The sequence below is a fragment of the Pelobates fuscus genome, chromosome 10 (genome assembly GCF_036172605.1).
Source record: "Pelobates fuscus isolate aPelFus1 chromosome 10, aPelFus1.pri, whole genome shotgun sequence".
Taxonomy (NCBI): domain Eukaryota; kingdom Metazoa; phylum Chordata; class Amphibia; order Anura; family Pelobatidae; genus Pelobates; species Pelobates fuscus.
The window spans coordinates 150,499,902-150,524,222 of NC_086326.1; the positions used below are offsets into that span (position 1 = coordinate 150,499,902).

At 43.7% G+C, this 24,321-nt stretch overlaps 1 protein-coding gene across 1 annotated transcript in view; it reads left to right on the plus strand.

The window, feature by feature from the left end:
* Nucleotides 1-24,321, plus strand: part of LOC134574864 (zinc finger protein 850-like) — a 97,439-nt gene that overhangs the window by 70,959 nt on the left and 2,159 nt on the right. The window contains exons 8-10 of the mRNA XM_063433915.1: nucleotides 5,979-6,005; nucleotides 13,721-13,847; nucleotides 16,065-16,166. Of these exons, the coding sequence (XP_063289985.1) occupies nucleotides 5,979-6,005; nucleotides 13,721-13,847; nucleotides 16,065-16,166 (256 nt within the window). The remainder of the gene's footprint in view (nucleotides 1-5,978; nucleotides 6,006-13,720; nucleotides 13,848-16,064; nucleotides 16,167-24,321) is intronic.

Sequence of the window (24,321 nt, forward strand, 5' to 3'; positions counted from 1 at the left end):
GCGCTGGGTGTGTCACTCCAGGCTCATTATAATAAACAATATCTCTCTATTTCCTATTATCTCCTCCTTATCACATTATTAACACTCTCCATATTGCTATCTTAGTGCTAATGGCTGCCTATTGCCCATACTACTAATAAGGATTAATAGGAGCTTTGCTCACATCCATCATGGTGCCGGGTGTGTCACTCCAGGCTCATTATAATAAACAATATCTCTCTATTTCCTATTATCTCCTCCTTATCACATTATTAACACTCTCCATATTGCTATCTTAGCGCTAATGGCCGCCTATTGCCCATACTACTAATAAGGATTAATAGGAGCTTTGCCAACATACATCATGGCGGCGGGTGTGTCACTCCAGGCTCATTATAATAAACAATATCTCTCTATTTCCTATTATCTCCTCCTTATCACATTATTAACACTCTCCATATTGCTATCTTAGCGCTAATGGCTGCCTATTGCCCATACTACTAATAAGGATTAATAGGAGCTTTGCCAACATCCATCATGGCGGCGGGTGTGTCACTCCAGGCTCATTATAATAAACAATATCTCTCTATTTCCTATTATCTCCTCCTTATCACATTATTAACACTCTCCATATTGCTATCTTAGCGCTAATGGCTGCCTATTGCCCATACTACTAATAAGGATTAATAGGAGCTTTGCCCTCATCCATCATGGCGCCGGGTGTGTCACTCCAGGTTCATTATAATAAACAATATCTCTCTATTTCCTATTATCTCCTCCTTATCACATTATTAACACTCTCCATATTGCTATCTTAGCGCTAATGGCTGCCTATTGCCCATACTACTAATAAGGATTAATAGGAGCTTTGCCCACATCCATCATGGCGCCGGGTGTGTCACTCCAGGCTCATTATAATAAACAATATCTCTCTATTTCCTATTATCTCCTCCTTATCACATTATTAACACTCTGCATAATGCTATCTTAGCGCTAATGGCCGCCTATTGCCCATACTACTAATAAGGATTAATAGGAGCTTTGCCCTCATCCATCATGGCGCCGGGTGTGTCACTCCAGGTTCATTATAATAAACAATATCTCTCTATTTCCTATTATCTCCTCCTTATCACATTATTAACACTCTCCATATTGCTATCTTAGCGCTAATGGCTGCCTATTGCCCATACTACTAATAAGGATTAATAGGAGCTTTGCCCACATCCATCATGGCGCCGGGTGTGTCACTCCAGGCTTATTATAATAAACAATATCTCTCTATTTCCTATTATCTCCTCCTTATCACATTATTAACACTCTCCATATTGCTATCTTAGCACTAATGGCCGCCTATTGCCCATACTACTAATAAGGATTAATAGGAGCTTTGTCCACATCCATCATGGCGCTGGGTGTGTCACTCCAGGCTCATTATAATAAACAATATCTCTCTATTTCCTATTATCTCCTCCTTATCACATTATTAACACTCTCCATATTGCTATCTTAGCGCTAATGGCCGCCTATTGCCCATACTACTAATAAGGATTAATAGGAGCTTTGCCCACATCCATCATGGCGCTGGGTGTACAACTCCAGGCTCATTATAATAAACAATATCTCTCTATTTCCTATTATCTCCTCCTTATCACATTATTAACACTCTCCATATTGCTATCTTAGCGCTAATGGCCGCCTATTGCCCATACTACTAATAAGGATTAATAGGAGCTTTGCCCTCATCCATCATGGCGCTGGGTGTGTCACTCCAGGCTCATTATAATAAACAATATCTCTCTATTTCCTATTATCTCCTCCTTATCACATTATTAACACTCTCCATATTGCTATCTTAGTGCTAATGGCTGCCTATTGCCCATACTACTAATAAGGATTAATAGGAGCTTTGCCCACATCCATCATGGCGCTGGGTGTACAACTCCAGGCTCATTATAATAAACAATATCTCTCTATTTCCTATTTCTCCTCCTTATCACATTATTAACACTCTCCATATTGCTATCTTAGTGCTAATGGCCGCCTATTGCCCATACTACTAATAAGGATTAATAGGAGCTTTGCCCACATCCATCATGGCGCCGGGTGTATCACTCCAGGCTCATTATAATAAACAATATCTCTCTATTTCCTATTATCTCCTCCTTATCACATTATTAATACTCTCCATATTGCTATCTTAGGGCTAATGGCCGCCTATTGCCCATACTACTAATAAGGATTAATAGGAGCTTTGCCCACATCCATCATGGCGCTGGGTGTGTCACTCCAGGCTCATTATAATAAACAATATCTCTCTATTTCCTATTATCTCCTCCTTATCACATTATTAACACTCTCCATATTGCTATCTTAGCGCTAATGGCCGCCTATTGCCCATACTACTAATAAGGATTAATAGGAGCTTTGCCCACATCCATCATGGCGCCGGGTGTGTCACTCCAGGCTCATTATAATAAACAATATCTCTCTATTTCCTATTATCTCCTCCTTATCACATTATTAACACTCTCCATATTGCTATCTTAGCGCTAATGGCCGCCTATTGCCCATACTACAAATAAGGATTAATAGGAGCTTTGCCCTCATCCATCATGGCGCCGGGTGTGTCTCTCTAGGCTCATTATAATAAACAATATCTCTCTATTTCCTATTATCTCCTCCTTATCACATTATTAACACTCTCCATATTGCTATCTTAGCGCTAATGACCGCCTATTGCCCATACTACTAATAAGGATTAATAGGAGCTTTGCCCACATCCATCATGGCGCTGGGTGCGTCACTCCAGGCTCATTATAATAAACAATATCTCTCTATTTCCTATTATCTCCTCCTTATCACATTATTAACACTCTCCATATTGCTATCTTAGCGCTAATGGCTGCCTATTGCCCATACTACTAATAAGGATTAATAGGAGCTTTGCCCACATCCAACATGGCGCCGGGTGTGTCACTCCAGGCTCAGTATAATAAACAATATCTCTCTATTTCCTATTATCTCCTCCTTATCACATTATTAACACTCTCCATATTGCTATCTTAGTGCTAATGGCCGCCTATTGCCCATACTACTAATAAGGATTAATAGGAGCTTTGCCCACATCCATCATGGCGCTGGGTGTGTCACTCCAGGCTCATTATAATAAACAATATCTCTCTATTTCCTATTATCTCCTCCTAATCACATTATTAACACTCTCCATATTGCTATCTTAGCGCTAATGGCCGCCTATTGCCCATACTACTAATAAGGATTAATAGGAGCTTTGCCCACATCCATCATGGCGCCGGGTGTGTCACTCCAGGCTCATTATAATAAACAATATCTCTCTATTTCCTATTATCTCCTCCTTATCACATTATTAACACTCTCCATATTGCTATCTTAGAGCTAATGGCCGCCTATTGCCCATACTACTAATAAGGATTAATAGGAGCTTTGCCCACATCCATCATGGCGCCGGGTGTGTCACTCCAGGCTCATTATAATAAACAATATCTCTCTATTTCCTATTATCTCCTCCTTATCACATTATTAACACTCTCCATATTGCTATCTTAGCGCTAATGGCCCCCTATTGCCCATACTACTAATAAGGATTAATAGGAGCTTTGCCCACATCCATCATGGAGCTGGGTGTGTCACTCCAGGCTCATTATAATAAACAATATCTCTCTATTTCCTATTATCTCCTCCTTATCACATTATTAACACTCTCCATATTGCTATCTTAGCGCTAATGGCCGCCTATTGCCCATACTACTAATAAGGATTAATAGGAGCTTTGCCCACATCCATCATGGCGCTGGGTGTGTCACTCCAGGCTCATTATAATAAACAATATCTCTCTATTTCCTATTATCTCCTCCTTATCACATTATTAACACTCTCCATATTGCTATCTTAGTGCTAATGGCTGCCTATTGCCCATACTACTAATAAGGATTAATAGGAGCTTTGCTCACATCCATCATGGTGCCGGGTGTGTCACTCCAGGCTCATTATAATAAACAATATCTCTCTATTTCCTATTATCTCCTCCTTATCACATTATTAACACTCTCCATATTGCTATCTTAGCGCTAATGGCCGCCTATTGCCCATACTACTAATAAGGATTAATAGGAGCTTTGCCAACATCCATCATGGCGGCGGGTGTGTCACTCCAGGCTCATTATAATAAACAATATCTCTCTATTTCCTATTATCTCCTCCTTATCACATTATTAACACTCTCCATATTGCTATCTTAGCGCTAATGGCTGCCTATTGCCCATACTACTAATAAGGATTAATAGGAGCTTTGCCAACATCCATCATGGCGGCGGGTGTGTCACTCCAGGCTCATTATAATAAACAATATCTCTCTATTTCCTATTATCTCCTCCTTATCACATTATTAACACTCTCCATATTGCTATCTTAGTGCTAATGGCCGCCTACTGCCCATACTACTAATAAGGATTAATAGGAGCTTTGCCAACATCCATCATGGCGGCGGGTGTGTCACTCCAGGCTCATTATAATAAACAATATCTCTCTATTTCCTATTATCTCCTCCTTATCACATTATTAACACTCTCCATATTGCTATCTTAGCGCTAATGGCTGCCTATTGCCCATACTACTAATAAGGATTAATAGGAGCTTTGCCAACATCCATCATGGCGGCGGGTGTGTCACTCCAGGCTCATTATAATAAACAATATCTCTCTATTTCCTATTATCTCCTCCTTATCACATTATTAACACTCTCCATATTGCTATCTTAGCGCTAATGGCTGCCTATTGCCCATACTACTAATAAGGATTAATAGGAGCTTTGCCAACATCCATCATGGCGGCGGGTGTGTCACTCCAGGCTCATTATAATAAACAATATCTCTCTATTTCCTATTATCTCCTCCTTATCACATTATTAACACTCTCCATATTGCTATCTTAGAGCTAATGGCCGCCTATTGCCCATACTACTAATAAGGATTAATAGGAGCTTTGCCAACATCCATCATGGCGGCGGGTGTGTCACTCCAGGCTCATTATAATAAACAATATCTCTCTATTTCCTATTATCTCCTCCTTATCACATTATTAACACTCTCCATATTGCTATCTTAGTGCTAATGGCCGCCTATTGCCCATACTACTAATAAGGATTAATAGGAGCTTTGCCAACATCCATCATGGCGGCGGGTGTGTCACTCCAGGCTCATTATAATAAACAATATCTCTCTATTTCCTATTATCTCCTCCTTATCACATTATTTACACCCTCCATATTGCTATCTTAGAGCTAATGGCCGCCTACTGCCCATACTACTAATAAGGATTAATAGGAGCTTTGCCCACATCCATCATGGCGCCGGGTGTGTCACTCCAGGCTCATTATAATAAACAATATCTCTCTATTTCCTATTATCTCCTCCTTATCACATTATTAACACTCTCCATATTGCTATCTTAGCGCTAATGGCTGCCTATTGCCCATACTAATAATAAGGATTAATAGGAGCTTTGCCCACATCCATCATGGCGCTGGGTGTGTCACTCCAGGCTCATTATAATAAACAATATCTCTCTATTTCCTATTATCTCCTCCTTATCACATTATTAACACTCTCCATATTGCTATCTTAGCGCTAATGGCCGCCTATTGCCCATACTACTAATAAGGATTAATAGGAGCTTTGCCCACATCCATCATGGCGCTGGGTGTGTCACTCCAGACTCATTATAATAAACAATATCTCTCTATTTCCTATTATCTCCTCCTTATCACATTATTAACACTCTCCATATTGCTATCTTAGAGCTAATGGCCGCCTATTGCCCATACTACTAATAAGGATTAATAGGAGCTTTGCCCACATCCATCATGGCGGCGGTGAGATCACTGACGTCATTTCCGGTGTGTCAGAGCTCCTCCCCAGGCGGTTTCATTGCCCTCACTGACGTCATATGTGTGCGCCGTGCAGATCGTGCTGAGCCGCTGGGAGCGGAGGGTGAGGCTCGGGGTTTCGGGGATCATTGTGTTTATTGGGGTTATTACTGGTTACAGGTCAGTGACCCCGCCCCCGGGAGCATCATGTGACCTGGTAATGCTGCCAATCATTAATCAGTGAGCAGCAGGGAGGATACAGTATCAGTAATGGAATGCTGTCACTAATCAGCTGATTAAACCAATAACCAAATCAATACATCATATATATAACATGGAGAGAGAGAGAGAGAGAGAGTAACATGGAGAGAGAGAGAGAGTAACATGGAGAGAGAGAGGGGGTAACATGGAGAGAGAGAGAGAGTAACATGGAGAGAGTGAGAGAGAGAGTAGCATGGAGAGAGAGAGTAACATGGAGAGAGAGAGAGAGAGTAACATGGAGAGAGAGAGAGTAACATGGAGAGAGAGAGAGAGAGTAACATGGAGAGAGAGAGAGAGAGAGTAACATGGAGAGAGAGAGAGAGAGTAACATGGAGAGAGAGAGAGAGTAACATGGAGATAGAGAGAGTAACATGGAGATAGAGAGAGAGAGTGTAACATGGAGAGAGAGAGAGTGTAACATGGAGAGAGAGTGTAACATGGAGAGAGAGAGAGTAACATGGAGAGAGAGAGAGAGTAACATGGAGAGAGAGAGAGAGTAACATGGAGAGAGAGAGAGTAACATGGAGAGAGAGAGAGTAACATGGAGAGAGAGAGAGTAACATGGAGAGAGAGAGAGAGTAACATGGAGAGAGAGAGAGAGTAACATGGAGAGAGAGAGAGTAACATGGAGAGAGAGAGAGTAACATGGAGAGAGAGAGAGAGAGTAACATGGAGAGAGAGAGAGAGAGTAACATGGAGAGAGAGTGAGTAACATGGAGAGAGAGAGAGAGTAACATGGAGAGAGAGAGAGAGTAACATGGAGAGAGAGAGAGAGTAACATGGAGAGAGAGAGTAACATGGAGAGAGAGAGAGAGCGGTTTGACTTATTACCTAGAATCCTCTGGCCACCTCTACTTCTGCCAGAGTGCTATAAGTTCTCTTGGCTGAGTCATGTGGTACAGGTCTCGGCTCATTGGATGGACACACTCAGTTAATGAGTTAGCTCTGCATTGTTTAGTCACCCAGACCACTTCAGCTAATTGAAGTGGTCTGGGTGCTGTGACCCTTTTGCACTTAGCGCTGCAACGTAAAACATTGCAGTTCCAGAGAAATTCAGTGTTTACATTGCAGCTACCAGACAGTCACTGAGGGCGCTTATAAAATCGAAACCGGACTTCGAGCGTCAGGAAAGCATTAGGTCTCAGCCGGCAGGGGAGGATCATGGGCAGAGCCTGATCCAGCGCCGAGGGACATCGGTGCTGGATTTAGGTAAGTGGCTTAAGGGGTTTTAACTCCTTCAGCGCTTTGGTGGAGGTGGGTGGGGGCGGGCGCAAGGGAGGGGGGCACTCCGGGAGCCTATAGTGCCAGGAAAATGGATTTGTTTTCCTGGCACTTTTGGATCCCTTTAAGTAGTGGAGGCGGAGAGCAGCGCATGGAGGATATCTGGTAAGAAGTGTTTGACTTTTTTTAATGGTTGACGGACGAGGCCCCACAATTGCTATCGGTTTCAGTTTACACACATCCCAAATCACTGCTTAATAAACTGGACACTGAGTAACAATTAGCAGCACTCTCTCTCTCGGGAGGGGAGTGAAAGGGTTCCAATTTTAGCATGTGACTACTAAGTATAGACAGACAATTCTAGAATTGGCAATTGTTAAATGTCCTGTTAAAGTGAACTTATTACAGACCCGCAGGAGATGGCCTTTTAACCTCGTTACAAGAAATACAGGTTGCTGAGATAAGCATGTAACCCGTGCAGCCGTAATATGTACTGAATCTTGTCATGTAACCTTTGCTACAAGTATGTTTGCCTGAGTTTAAAGGGACACTATAGTCACCCAGACCACTTCAGCTCAATGAAGCGGTCTGGGTGCCAGGTCCCTCAGGTTTTAACTCTGCAGATGCAAACATAGCAGTTTCAGAGAATGTCATTACTATATTCAGAGAAACTGCTATGTTTACATTTGGGGTTAATCCAGTCTCTAGTGGCTGTCTTCCGGACAGCCAGTAGAGGCGCATCTGCGATGCTGGAGTCATATTATGGAAAAAGGTAAGCTGCTGAAGGGGTTTTTTTCTCGTTCATGCGCAAGATTATAGTGCTGATGTCGGCTCTTGGCAGTTGAAGAAGACTGGATGGAAGAGGATTAAAGGGACTCTATAGTCACCATATAAAAGCAAGAAAGACCGGTCCCCCAGCCTTCCTTCTTGCTTTTATATGAACTTTCATTTATTTAAAATAATTTTCGAGGTGTTTTTATATTAAAAACTTACCTCCGTTCCAGCGCCGAGCTTCACGCTGCACCAATCGCGTTCTTCATAGAGCGGCATTGAATGCCGCCCTATGAAGATAGTCAGCGCTATACCGCGCATGCGCGTTCGCGAGCTGAGCTGTCTGACTGACAGCTCAGCTCGCTTTCTAAAATTATCAATAAGGGGGGGGACCTACTGTCCCCCCCCCGGCCCCAACCCCTGTGCGGCGGGTGGGGGCCCTAAAATTATCAATGAGGGGGGGACCTACTGTCCCCCCCCGGCCCCCACCCCTGAGCGGCGGGTGGGGGCCCTAAAATTATCAATAAGGGGGGGGACCTATTGTCCCCCCCGGCCCCCACCCCTGAGCGGTGGGTGGGGGCCCTAAATACAAAGGGGGGGGGACCCTAGTTAACCCTTCCCCCCCCCCTCCCAAAAAAAATATCTCCCTACCTACCCCCCTCACCCTAAAAATAATGAGGGGGGACCATTAACTAAAGACCTGTAAAAAAAAAAAAAAAATGAGATAAAAACAACTTACCATTCGATGTTTTCTTTCTTCTAAAATCTTTTCTTCAGCCCCAAAAAAGGACAAATAAAAAGCCATAATAACCGACGCAATAAAAAAAAAAAACGAGCGCAAAAAAACCAATCCATGTTCACCCATGGAGGGCTCCGCGGGGGAAGGCTTATAAAGCCTTGCCCCGCCCTGCAATTAGGCTAAGAACACTCTGATTGGTGGGTTTAAGCCAATCAGAGTGCTCTTTGTCATTTTACAAGCGTGGGAAAGTTCTTTGGAATTTTCCCACGCTTGTAAAATGACAAAGAGCACTCTGATTGGCTTAAACCCACCAATCAGAGTGTTCTTAGCCTAATTGCAGGGCGGGGCAAGGCTTTATAAGCCTTCCCCCGCCCTGCGGAGCTCAGTCTGCGCGGAGCCCTCCATGGGTGAACATGGATTGTTTTTTTTTTGCGCTCGTTTTTTTTTTTTTTTTTTTACATTGCGTCGGTTATTATGGATTTTTATTTGGCCTTTTTTGGGGCTGAAGAAAGAAGATTTTAGAAGAAAGAAAACATCGAATAATGTAACGGAGCTCCATGTACTCCGACCGAGTACCCTCCGTTGATGGATGCTCCTAGCACTTACAGAGGACTCCAAGCATTGCAGACGACACCACAACCACCGCACGCTCCACAACCGCCGTAGCTTAACTGGAGCCGCGCCGTCTTCCTTCCACCCTGGAATGAACCTCCAGCATTCAGGACCGTGTGGGGAAGACCTCTCCTCCAGGAGAGCGTATCCGGAACAAGCTCTTAAAAGAGCTAAGTGATTAAGCTCAGGGGAATATGCAGAGCATAGCAATCCCCAGTGTGATACAGCAATTCCCTCCAATAACGAGACAAGGCTACGTTTTGAAGGGTCAAGAAGAACTGAGGACTGGAACACCCAGCCTGCTTTTTATTACAAAAAGGTACACATAGGACACTCCCAGGGGGAGGATGAAATTAACCAATCACATACATGGTACCACCCCCACTTCTCCTCCCCTCAGATAAACACATAACATAATTATAGCATACAGTAAAAATACAGTTTTCACACATACACTGTAACTTTAAAACTATACATTCAATCTCCATAAAAATTTCATATTCAGACTCAGCATACATCAAACATAAACACTTCCAAAAATCCCTCCAGTGGATCAAAAGTTAGCTGGAGGTCCCTTTATGACCGACCGCAAGCACATTTTCCTGCCCAAAACAGTTCCATAGATTTGGGCTGTGCGGTCGGTCAATTTCATGCGAAAAAACGACTAAGTCCCATTTCGAACGGGACTTAGTCTCTGGAGCTGCAAGTTCAGTATGGGAGAAGGTAAGGGTCAGCGGTGTTCGGCAAAATGTGTAGCCGATTTCAGTTCCACAGAATCTTTAGCATACACCGCTGACCGCATTCGAATGAACAAAGATGGCCGCCGCCACGTGCAATTAACCTGCAGTAACCTCACAGCCTGGGAGGTAAATTGCCTGCACACTTTAGCTTCTGGGTGGTCCGCCTGTGTGGTACTTGGTTCAGTAAGCCCTATTTACTGAACCAAGTGGGAGAGAGCCAGGGGCAAGTTATTTTACAGGTCTGGGGACATAGTCTTAAAGGGACATTGTTCAGCAAAGTCACAATATGTCCCCAGACGGTTCTTAAAGGGCCATACACACACAATAAAAGTTCATAAGTTTTCAGGGGCACAATCTTCCAGGGGCCATAGTCATGAGGAAGGAGGCTGGCAAATAGGCTTCTCCACAATCCAGGGAAGCAGGGCAATTTCTCATTTAAAGGGCCAGTTACAAATAGCGATTTGTAACAGTAAGTTTTTTTTATCTCATTTTTTTTTTTACAGGTTTTTAGTTAATGTTCCCCCCCCCTCATTATTTTTAGGGTGAGGGGGGTAGGTAGGGAGATATTATTTTTTTTGGGGGAGGGGTGACTAGGGTCCCCCCCCTTTGTATTTAGGGCCCCCACCCGCTGCACAGGGGTGGGGGCCAGGGGGACAATAGGTCCCCCCCTTATTGATCATTTTAGGGCCCCCACCCGCCGCACAGGGGGGAGGCCGGGGGGGGACAGTAGGTCCCCCCCTTATTGATAATTTTAGGGCCCCCACCCACCGCTCAGGGGTGGGGGCCGGGGGGGACAATAGGTCCCCCCCTTATTGATCATTTTAGGGCCCCCACCCGCCGCACAGGGGTGGGGGCCGGGGGGGACAGTAGGTCCCCCCTTATTGATCATTTTAGGGCCCCCACCCGCCGCACAGCGGTGGGGGCCGGGGGGGGGAGGAGAGTAGGTCTCCCCCCCCTTCAACCACTATTGTGGACAGACAGCATCCCTGTGGGTTCGGGCTTCAGCTGTCAGCTGAAGCCACGCCCACAGCAGTGCTGACAGGCTATCAGCACACAAAGCGCGTTCACAGTGCTTTGTGTGCTGATAGCCCGTCTGATGCATTCACCCAGAATGCATCGGACGAGAGGCCTTTTTAGGGCCTCTGAACTCGGAAGTCCCTCTGGTGGCCGTCTGATTGACTGCAACAAGAGGTGTTCCAAGCTTCCAATGTAAACACTGCATTTTCTCAGAAAATACAGTGCCTACAAGAAAAAGGCTCCGGGTAGCTGTAGCACTCACCTGAACAACCTCATTAAGCTGAAGTTGTTCAGGTGACTATAGTGTCCCATTAAGGTGTCTGCGAGGGACAGGTTCAGGCAAGTAAAAGCCTATCCTCCCCCAGAGGCAATGTTAAAATGGAAAAAGACTCAAAAACCTAGCATTTACGCTCATTTCATGAAGAAAATCCTGACCACTATATTTATATCTATTAGGTTCATTTGTTTGAATTCTGTCCCTCACACCGGGCACTGACAAGGTCACCAATCTCTGCTAGCACTGGAGTCCATTGTTTGGAGAAAGCAAGTCATCCAGTGACCCCTGAACACAAAAAAACAATTAGAAGCAGATGGAGATTATTGAGAGCTTCTTGTATCAAGTCTCAGAGATGGACTACCAGCTGGACAGACCGGTAAGGGATATATTCACAAAATACACTTCTCTTGTTTTATCCCATCTTCCTGTCTTTGTGATTGGGAAGTATTACTAAAAGGATATGGTAGAGGGAGAGAAAGATATTTATTATATCTATATGATGTGGTGAATTACACTATAAGAATATAAAGCTCAAATTAGTTTTTTTGGATAAACATTTCAAATGATCTCAATCTGTTAGAAAATCCTTTCTACTTATTTCTCTACAGAAGCCACAATTAAAGCAGCACTGTCATGCCGAACTTACCTTTCCCCAATCGATTCCTCTTCTCTCACTCTCTAAGGTCTGTCCTCTGTTTCTTACTATCTAATCTAGTATTCTTTAAAACCTAAGACCAAGTAGGGACTACTTTGTCTTATGTATTTTTCCTTTGCTTGACCAGCTTTGACCCACTTCCTGTGGGTCAGAGAAATTTTCCCACAATACTCACCGTTTCCTCCGTGGTCTCGCGGTGCCTCCTTTCACCATTCCTGAACATCCTGTCATTTAGACAGAACGCCTGCGAAATTACCGAACAGTTTGTTCATCCGTGTTAGGGCGACATTCTGTAATTTTAGGTCAGTTTGACATTTCATTCGAATGAATGAAATTCCAATCTGTGCTGTGGCTGCATCTTGCAGCCGCTTAGTAGATGGCTTCTTAATTCCCACGGTATCAAGGAGCTATCTACCAAAAGGCTGAAAGACCAAGATTGGTCTTTCAGCCAACTTTACTAATACTAAGTAAAGATTACTTAGCATTAGTAATTAATCTGCCCCTACTCGCTATACCGCGAGTAGGGCATATCTACTAACCTACTAACTACCTTCTCATAAATGTCATAGCCCGCGAGTGGGGGCTATTCAACTAAACGGTGGACATAGGTTCCCCCCCATGACCCTAAAAGGCCCTAAAAAATAAGAGTGCTTTGATAGGTAAATTTGAGCCTGCAAGTTACCAATCAGGCAAGGATCAAATTTACCTATCAGTACACTCTTATTGGTTGGCTTAAACCAAGCAATCCTAGTGCTCTGAGTCAAATTGCAGGTCGTGGGAAGGCTTTATACCTGGGGTGGGGGGTATTTTTTCATTTAGCCCCCGCCCGTCGACCATGGGTGGGGGGAGGGCGGGGGGAGGACAGTAGGACCCCCTTATGGTCATTTAGGGCCCCCACCCGCCACTCTTGTGTGGGGGTCAATAGGTCCTCCATCCCAATGTTGTGTCGTCGTCCCCTGCTAGTTAATAGATGCCCCACCATGGGGGCCATTTATTAGAGAGGGCGGGGGGGCCTCCTTGTAATAAACAGAACGAACAAACGAACACCAACATTCGGTGATTGTTTGTTCGTCTGAAATTTCTATTCATTCATCTTTCTGACAAATGAATGAATAGACCTAATTCCAGTCCGAAATAGCGAATGCCCCAGTGTTTAACTGGGCATGTGCAGAAATTTCATAGCGCTATCTAGTGTGGGCAGATGATGTGTCCCACAGGGCCTTTATCTGCCCACAGAAGGATGGCGGCTCCCAGGACCTAGGTCCGGGCACAAAAATAATAATTAAAAAGTAGGTAATATGGGGGGCTTAGGGACATTTGGAGGTGACTAGAGGGGCATTTGGATGTAGTGGAGTTGGCAGGGGGATTAAAAAACAAAAAAACGGATGCGGCCATGACAGTGCCGCTTTAAAGTCTATGGTAATTTTCCTTTGAAAAGATTATCGGAAACAATTAAAGGCTATAATTTGTAGTAGTTATAGTTAATGTCTGGCCAATTAATCCTGTTGTAGGTTGATGATCTGTAACAATGACATTTCTCATTTAGGATCAGTGTGAGTTTGAGGAAGTGGCCGTTTACTTCTCCGAGGAGGAGTGGGACTATTTAAATTATGAAGAGAAGGAGCTTTACCGGGATGTGATGATGGAGAATTACCAGACCCTCCGCTCTCTGGGTAAGAAAACGTCACCCTATTTAGAGGAAATCTTTCTCATAAGAACATATTCATATCTGGGACAAATTGACATTTCTTCACATATGTTCCTAACTCATCGTAATCATAATAAATGTGTAACGTAAAGATCTTAAGAGCTTTAAATTCTAATTGTTGAAGGTTGGAGCCAGCTGCCATCCTGTCCGGATTCAAAATGAGAGAGCTCCAGGCCGTTTGACAATACAGCCTAAATACTTGCCTTTCCAGCACAGCACCTGACTGCCAAGTGAGATGAATTGTTTCCACTAACGATGGAGCGAAAAAACAAGAAATACAAAACGGATAAAATCCCAACAGCCGCCGACATCGGGGAACTCCTGAGAAGGCTGCAAGGAGCCGTGAAGCCCGTAATGGCGCCTCTCTCTTACGGGCTGTCTTATTCATCTAGCGAAACATCCCTCCCAGACATGGATGAGCTGGCCACTACAGCTAGAAGACCGAGAGCTGACTTACCTGCAAAGCAGTCAGAGGCCCTCCTGGACGACCTCCGCCATAATATAGGTACTGATATTAACTCCTTTAAGGAGGAGATTAGCGGAGTGTCGAGACACCTCCACAACGGGGAGAAAACCACGGCCACCCATGAGGTCCGCATCAAGAACATGGAACAAGAGCTAAGTAAGATGTGGCATGAACAGGCCCAGACTCAGAGCCGCTTGGCGGCCATGGAAGACCGCAGGAGGTGGAGACATTTCAAGATAAGGGGCATACCTGAGCAGATCGGCACAGTCGAAATCCCCCACTTAGTCAGGAGACTACTCACACACCTCTTGTCAGCCAAGCAGGCCAAACTGATGGCCCTGGATGGATGCTTCAGACTTCCAGCGCCTCCATTACACTCCACCGAGGTGAGCAGGGATGTCATCATACGATTTCAGAATGGTCCGGATAGGCAAGCGTTCCTAACAGCATTGCGGAATAAATCACCTTATTACTTCGAAGAACATACGCTAAGGTTTTATCCAGACCTATCTAGAGCAACACTCCATACAGCTCAGTGTGGTGAGAGTTTGCAGTGTTTAGTTACTCATTATGCCCCAGACAGACTCTGTTGTGCTTTGTTCCCAGGTTAAAGGGAGAGACTGTTCATTGCAGCTGCTGTGATTTGCAGATATTGTTTAGTGGTTTCCTTTTCCCTTCTCCCTGCTACTTTGTGACATCATAGAGGCATCATAACTTTGCTCATAACTGGGTATCTTGGTCTTGTAGAATTAAATGACCTTAGGAATTACAGTCCACGTTTTAGACGAGTATCCCTTATCCTCCTTCAAATTAAATCAAGGTCCCTAAAACCGCTGACGACGGAATTGATACGACACCACATACCCTATAAATGGGGTACCCCAAAATGCTTGCTGATCCCTCGGGACTCTGGTAATCTAAAGGTCCAGGAGGCCTCGGAAATTAATGGCACACTACAACAACTGGGACTGACCACGACACCGGAGGGTACACTGCCAACAATCCAAACGCCGCAACCGCACACCGGGAACCCAGCTAAGGTTTTGCCATTTGTACCAGCTGTCAAATGGGGCAACTCTGCTTCGGCAGCTATCTCCCGAAGAACTCATTCGATCTCAGTGCCTCTTTAACTCCTAACCGTTCTAGCTCCGTTATGCTTATAATTATAATTGTTGGTTTTACAGTTTAAATAATGTTTTGCCTTAACCTTGTATGAACCCTAACATTATGTACAATGTCGGCTGACGTATTATCTTCCCCATCCGCTGGCTCGAGGGTTACACCTCTTATCATCCCCCCACCCTCTGACCTTACATTAGTACCAACTTGTCACCCCGTGGGTGCTAGCCTCTTGAACATGTAGGCCCACACTGACCTTCCCCCTACCAAGCCAAGAGGCATAAGGCATATACTGCCTTAAAACAACACTATCTACACCAACTTACTCCCACATAGGAGGCAATAGGCCAAAAAGGAAACACAACAGGCTATTCAACAGCCCCTTTCTATCACATACACTCAAACGACATACTAGCCTGCAACTCTCCATTTCCCAATGTAAAATTACGTGCTGTGTTTTTAATGCCATGTTGGACTAAGTGTGCTTGCTCCTGCTGTCGTGGCAGCGCAAATGATGTGGTTATATCTTGCACAACAAAAATTAAAAAAAAAAAAAAAAAAATTCTAATTGTTAATAATGTGTCCCGTTAAATACAGGAAGGATTCACATGACGCCTTTGATTATATCAGCGATTGAGCGAGGGGAAGAGCCGTATGTCAGGAGCCACCTGCAGGATAGTCTTTTGAATACTGGCCCAGGTTAGTAATAAACATGTAGGTGGTATTAGGCTCCTTTCTGGGTCAGAGATCTTGGCTTTTCTTTTTTCCAGGCTTCTCTACCTTCCTGATCTCTGCAGGGGAACTGAATTATTGTGAAACTCTCCCTACAGCTCAGTGTGGTGAGAGTTTGCAGTGTTTAGTTACTCATTATGCCCCAGACAGACTCTGTTGTGCTTTGTTCCCAGGTTAAAGGAAGAGACTGTTCATTGCAGCTGCTGTGATTTGACAATATTGTTTAGTGGTTTCCTTTTCCCTTCTCCCTGCTACTCTGTGACATCATAGAGGCATCATAACTTTGCTCATAACTGGGTATCTTGGTCTTGTAGAATTAAATGACCTTAGGAATTACAGTCCACGTTTTAGACGAGTATCCCTAATCCTCCTTCAAATTAAATCAAGACCTTTGTGTTTGGGTTAAAGAATCTTAGCATAGCATATATTTGATACATGTAATACATATCTAGTATATAAATATGTTAAATATCAATGGTGTCTATAGTTTGCTGTCCAAACATGAAAATTTATGGTAGTTTTTTTTCTCTCCATTTATTCGTTCATCCTCTAGTGAAATGCTTCTAGTATATACAGTAGCCCCACATACAGTTACATTGTTTCTAAAATCAAGGAATTTAAAAATGTTTTCTAACAATCTCTGCAATGCTAATGTAATGTTGAGGGACCCTATTCACATCTCCCTCCATTCCTGACTGTAGGAATGGTATGATCTATGAAGTTTCCTTTACTGTGTGGAAGGTGGGGGGTAATTGTCATTCTCAGGATATTTGCAGACATTTAAAAAGGTGGAATGAATGACTTGCAGAGAAATGTGTTTCTGTATAAGCTGGTTCTCATTCCCGACATTTGAATTAAGGTAGGTGAGGCTTTATGGAATAAATTATATTTTTAAAGCAAATTAAGAAATGTGTGTATTCACAATTTCAAATTCAAGGTGTAAAGTGCAATCATTCTTATGACCTCTTAAGAACCAAGCTTAAAGGGGGGCGGGGCCTGACCGACTAACTGAGCAGACGCATGAGACAATGACTCCTCACAAATCTCGCTATAATCTGTGTAAATTCTGTGAAAGCAAGCAAAACCCGACTCTGGATCACACCAAGGGGTGTCAGGGATACCCCGAGCATTGATTGTGGCAATTACGAGACACTCTGACACGGAGCTCTGGTCCAGCAAACTTGATGCCTTGCGTGGTTTTCGTCTGGGAGTGACGGCCAAGCTCCTTAGCAGAGCTGTGTAGGCTGAACTGTGGCAGAATCCTGTACCCCCTCCTTTGGACCAGTGGGGGTTGGGGGTTATCCTGGTCCCCACCTCTACTGCTGCCGATACTCACCAGCAGTCAGGCTTACCTACCACAGGAGTTCTGCTCCACAACCACACAGCAATTGCCTAACGGTGGGGAGCAAGATGGCAGACGCACTTGTCTCAGAGACACGAGGCCAGGCACCATACCAAACTGATTCACCTGAAACAAGCGTCACTCTCTGACCGTCTGGAGGCAGTCTTCAACCGCTGGTGGGCTGCCTTGGAGAGGACAAAGCAAGCGACTTCAGATGTGGTCCCCCAGGTGGAAACAAAACAGCGTCGCAAGGTGAGATCTGAGAAGTCCCTCACGGCGAACCGAAGCCGACTGCATACCTCACTCCACGCCTTCCTGGGACTAAGACCCCCGGGCGACCGACCCCTAAGTACCGGCCACACAGGAAAAAAAACATGTCGTAAAGAGCCTCCTGCATTCTTCCGGGTGGGAAGGACGAGTTTGTGGCATTATGGTGCCGGCTCTGACGCAGGCCTGGGGCAGGAGGGATGTCTGGCTACGCCTCAGCAGTGCCACTTACCTTTGTGAACTGTACATCAGTGGAAGCAGCGTAGAAAAGCCCAGATTGGAGTTGGACTCTCGCCTGTGGCCCGCTTGTGGCATTGGGTGACACAGCATGGCGGTCGCTGCCTGTCCAAATATGCTATTCTCTATACCTCTTATTTCACAGTATGTGGGGTAGAACTTTGTTCAGCATAAGGTTTCCTTTTTTTTTTTCCTCATTTGATTCTCTTCTGCATGTGTTTTCTTGGAAAAAATATCTAAAAAATGGGGTAGAAGGAAGAAATACTACTGCCTATTCAGTGATGCATGTATCAAACACGTGTGTTGTGCCAGCTTCTGCCTCAACATAAGCCAAGCATGGTCAGACTGTTTGTTAGTATTTAGTATTATCATATGTCTTATTTTACTGAAGCCATGACAGTTAAGGGTGCCCGCTCAACCTAAGACAAGAATACTGGTTCCACTGTTATTTGAATTTTAGCATCTGATGCCTACATCTCAATCTCAGCCAGATTGTATGATACTTGTCCTCTAGCTGTACCATATTACATTTTTTTCTGTTGCTACGTAGCATAAAATTGTTAGGCCTGTACTCAAAAACAAAAAACCCGCAATTATCTATGCCACTGTTTAACCTGTTTCTATACACGAGTACGCTGTCGTGGCATTTGTCGATGTTTTTGTACTCACCTGTGCAACAAAAATAAAGATTTCAAAATAAAAAAAAGAACCAAGCTTAATTCATTTTTTACTTGAGGACCAATGCAAATTTTGCTCTGTGAGTTCAACAGCAATTTCTATCTTTCTATTTTACTTAACCAACACGTATAATGTTAAGGGCAAAAGGGAGGCGAGGGGGCGCGAGGGAGCTGGGCAGAGAGTGCTCAGGGGAGTATGCTCCCTCGTCGCCTGCAGTGACCGGCCGCCCAGCAGCACCACTGAACCCAAGGGAATCCCTTCAGCACTCCCAACGGTAGGGAGGGTGGGTGATTAATTATAAAAAAAAATATATGTGTGTGTGTGTGTGTTAATTTTTGTGTGTGTGTGTGTGTGTGTGTCTGTCAATGCATCTGTTGTGTGTTTGTGTGTGTCTGTTATTGAGTGTGTTTGTGTGTGTGTGTGTTACTGTGTGTGTTTGTGTGTGTCATTGATTGTGTGTCTGCTAGTGAGGGTGTGTGTGTGTCAGTGAGTGTGTTACTGTGTGTGTCTGTTACTGAGCGTGTCAGTGAGTGTGTTTGTCAGTTAGTGTGTTTGTCAGTGAGAGTGTATGTTTTGTGAGTGTATGTATGTCACTGAGTGTGTGTGTCTGTAAGCTAGTGTGTATGCATCTGTTCATGAGAGTGTGTGTGTGTGTGGTTAAAACCCCTTCAGCACTTACCTTTCTCCAGTGCTGGAGATTTTCACAATGAGAATTGTGGAAGCGCCTCTAGTGGCTGTCAGTGAGACAGCTACTAGAGGCTGGATTAACCCTCAGTGAAACATAACAGTTTTTCTGAAACTGCTGTGTCTTCAGCTGCAGGGTTAAAACTAGAGGCACCTGGCACCCAGACCACTTCATTGAGCTGATGTGATCTGCGTGCCTATAGTGGTCCTTTAAGTGTGTGTATCTGCATGCTCTGGCGTACATACCGCGGTCGCAGCCCTGCGACCAGGTGCCCGCTGCCATGTGTTGCGGCCCCGCGCAGAGTAAGTGCATGGGGGGGAGGGGGGCACCGTGGCCCCATGGAGCGTGTATACGCCACTGCCCCAGAGTGTTTGTTTTCCTATCTTTGTACCCTAGTGGGGGATTGTTTTTTGAACACAGAGGCGCCAAGTTACACCTTACTTGTTTTACTTTTCCTTATGTTTTTCTTATTTGTGGCTCATTCACAGGATGACTATTTAAATGTAAATAATCAGCCAATTCTGTGTTTACCCTTCGATATTATATGTAACTGGCCCTTCTAAGGCTTTTTTGGGCTTCTCTAGATTTTGAAACTTAGACATCCAGTTGGAAGCCGAAGGGACATACAATATTGGCCTATTGAGCTTTGATCTAGCCTTTTTCAACAAAAAGATGGCCACCAGGAGGTTACAACCACTGTGGAATGCATAAAAACGACCACCGCAAACTGGTTGGAACACGGTGGAACACAATTTGTCCACCTGCCAAAACCCGAAGTGACGTCTTGGTGGAATCAGACTTGAGAACAGGGCTTGGAATACAGCCTCTTTTTAATCCGCACCAAAAGGAGGCCTGAAACTCACGCCTATGTCGGAAATTGAACTCTTGCATAAGGTATAAAGAGACAGTATTCACAGGGACTGCATACGCCTTTTGACAGGTGAAACACGTGTTTCTACAGAAAGGATCACCTGTAGACATTATTTGCTGATTTCTTTATTTTTTGGTTTATTTAGTCACTTTTTTTGTTTTGTTGGTTTACTGGTTAAATTATTTGAAATAATAAATATAAATTTTAGCTTGAACATGGGATATATCGTTCATCTGAAGAGCAAGGATGCGCCCCCCACAAACAGGCACACGATTTAAAAGAGCCTAGAAGGTGTCTAAAGCATGTGATGGGTTTCTAATTTATTTTATAACCTCTGTGGTCTTAAACCTCTGGCACTGGACTTTTTCATCAGCTCTTATTCCTGAGGTGGATACTGCCAGAGCCACGAGAGAAGGATCTCCCATAAAGACTCCAAGGCATCAAAGTTAGAGCCGACACTTGGGCTCTAATCCATGTGAGTGGACACTCAAAGGAGATTTTCTGGTGGAATATATTTATCTAAATTTTCAAAATATTCTACACTATTGTGTGTATTTTATTTTTTGTCTTAGCTCCCTTGTTAGTTACAATTTATGCTAACTATTTATTTATTAAGTGAATCATCAAATCGGCACATATTTTTGGATGGAGTTTTTCACTATAAGCACTTTAATGTTATAGCATGTCCGTAAATTACTTTGCTGTGTTTATTGCACATTTAACATATTGCTGTGAAAATGTACACATTTGGGAGGCAGAGTCTGTACTGCTAGCTGAGCAGTCGCATGTCGGCTGGGCTCCCAATATCAATGCTTGACGTTATGGAAATACTCACCAGAATAATGCCAAAAGACATGCCGGGGTTCGCTGCCCAAACTAGGGACACCTTGGTGTACCTCCTGACACCTCAATCGAGAGTTTCTCACAAACATGAGCTCGAGGTGACACACTGCGGCCTGCAGGTGATGGAGCCGGGGAGAGGCGGCCGCTCTCCTTGCCCTCACATCGGCGACGTTGAGACACCGATATCGAGTCTCCACCCCCCCACCGATGCATCTGGACGCCCTATTCAGTGCTTTCTGGGTGAAACTGGCAAACAGACAACAGCAGGCAACTACCCAGCCACCAGATGAGTACTCACATAGGCTGCTGCCCGAGCGCTTCCGCCATGGACCTGCAGTCCCTCAAACGACAAAAGCCACAAGATGGCGCCCACGAAGGTGACTTCTCCCGGCAGCACGTAAAGCCGCCAGGCACATGAATCGGAAGGCAGTTCCCCTGATAGATGTTCAGCTTTTATCCAAAGCCTGCATTGAAGCTCCTGAGAAATAAGCACACCTCTCCACGCCGGACACAGTTACGAGCTGAACAAGCCTTACTAGGCCGATCATATGCATGTCACCCTGATGCACACTTCAAATCAAGCGGACAACAGGGCCCAAAAACAGGACTCTCACGGCTGGACGCTACGCTGCCCCTGAGAGGCATAGGTTGACGTCAGTGACGAGCGGTGATACCACTATCTGTGGCAAAGAATGCTCTGCATGAAACCAGTAAATACAACAAGTGGAGGAGATTGCACATTTACGGATATGTTTATATGTTGGCAGAGGGGAAATTGCATCTAGATAGCCGGGATCCTCCTAAGGGGTTTATCCTATTGTTCCACTTTAACATAACCAGACAAGTTCATTTACTTGAGCCTGATAAATAGTATAGCTAGACTTCATTGTTTATTTCTGTATAATTAAGCCTGTATTCAGCTTGTATTATAAATTTTATAAAATTGTGCCTTTTCTCTAAATGCCACGCAAATGTTTAACTACCGTATGTGTGTTTTTTCTTCAAATTGCCTGTAACTGCCGTCGTGGCATTGCAAGCATGTTTATTATCTCTTGCACAGCAACAAATAAAGAATTATTTTTTTTAGAAACGGACACATTTGTATAGCACAGCTGGTTTATGTATAATGCACTTTTAACGTGCGGTAACATTTTCTGTTATATGTTTGAAATCATTTTGCGAGTTCTTTGCACATTCAATATATTGCAGTGAAAATTGTTTAGCACATGAATACAGCACAATCGGTTTATACATAAGCACTTCAAGAAATTGTCACTTTGTTTAAGAGCTTTAAGAAAGCGCTAAAGGTTAAATGCTTATAATACAAAATCTGTAAAATCGTCTTACTGAAGTGCTACACTATGCTTATTATGTATGATCGCAGCTGGATAAACGTGCACAAAATGTAAAATTGGTTTAAAAATGAGTTACGATTAGAAGCGCTTTTTATACTTTGTATTATCTTGACATTTTTAATATAAGCCAAATATTACGTCTAATATTTATTTGAAACCTAATCTTCATCTTTAATTTAATCCTAATCCCAAAGTTTCCCCTCTGATATCAGAACTCATATTAGGAAAGGGAATTTGAAGCTAAAACAGAGTGGGAAGTTGCTGCCATCTACTGGCTATTTTCAGATTGACAGCTTTATATCTTTAACATTGATTACCGTATGCCCAATGCATTGCGATCAGTGCTGAGCAACTGACAAAGCCCAGCACTGGGGCATGAATTGTTAGACATTGGGGATCTCCCAATCAATATATCCATTGAGAGAATCACTTTGACTGAACTTGATCTCTCAACTGCACTGTTTCATATGGATTTCAAAAGCTATATGCAGTGCTGCCTCTCTAAAAATGTCAGAGAGGAGCTCCAGGTTCCTACTGATACCTGGTTTTCCTGGTGTGAGCAGGCAGATGTAACCCTATTCACACCACATTGTAATAGTTTTAAATCACTGATTGCAGTGCTCACTTTGAGCTCTGCTAAAAGAGCATTGTTCAATCTTGACTGCTAATTCTGGCCCCAGATGATAGAGGGACCCCCTGGTATCAAAAGATACCTAGAGTTCCTTAGTACCAAACGACTTTTGCCCCTGCTGGTACTTTTACTTCATGATGGTCGATGCTGTCACTGTGCATTAACACCATGCACTGCATGACTGCGTAGACAGTCATTGGTACTTGAGTAGTTAAAGGGACACTATAGTCACCAAGACCCCTTCAGCTCAATGACACAAAACTTTGTAAAGTAATAAAATGTGAGCAGGATATTGCTTTGCTGCAGAGGGATTTGGATAGATTGGGGGACTGGGCACTAAAATGGCAGATTAAATTTAACATATAGAAATGCAAAGTTATGCACTTCGGGGTTAAGAATGCACAAGCAACTTACACTCTAAATGGTAGTGAATTAGGGATAACCACACACGAGAAGGATTTGGGAATTGTTATAGACAACAAATTAAACAGCAATATACAATGTCAATCTGCAGTTGCTAAGGCCAGTAAGGTTTTGTCATGTATAAATAGGGGCATAAATTCTCGGGATGAAAATATAATTTTGCCTCTTTATAAATCGTTGGTAAGACCACACCTTGAATATGCTGTGCAATTTTGGGAACCTGTTCTAAAGAAAGATATCATGGCACTAGAAAAAGTGCAGAGACGAGCTACAAAATTGATAAAAGGAATGGAGCATTTTAGTTACGAAGAAAGGTTAAAAAATTTAAATCTGTTTAGTTTGGAAAAACGGCACCTGAGAGGGGATATGATAACATTATACAAATATATTCAGGGCCAGTACAAACCTTTATCTGGAAATCTATTCATAAACAGGGCTATACATAGGACACAAGGTCACACATTTAGGCTTGAAGAAAGGAGATTTCATCTAAGGCAAAGAAAAGTGTTGTTTTTTTTGTTGTTTTTTTTACAGTAAGAGCAATAAGGATATGGAATTCTGTGCCTGAAGAGGTGGTTTTGTCAGAGTCTATACAGATGTTTAAACTGCAATTGGATAAATACTTGCAAAAACATAAGATACAGGGATATAATTTCTAATTAGTGCGGTAATAGCTGCTTGATCCAAGGAGACATCTGACTGCCATTTTGGGGTCAAGAAGGAATTTTTTCCTAGTTTGTTGCAAAAGACTAGGATTAGTTGCCTTCTTTTGGATCAACAGCAAAAACAT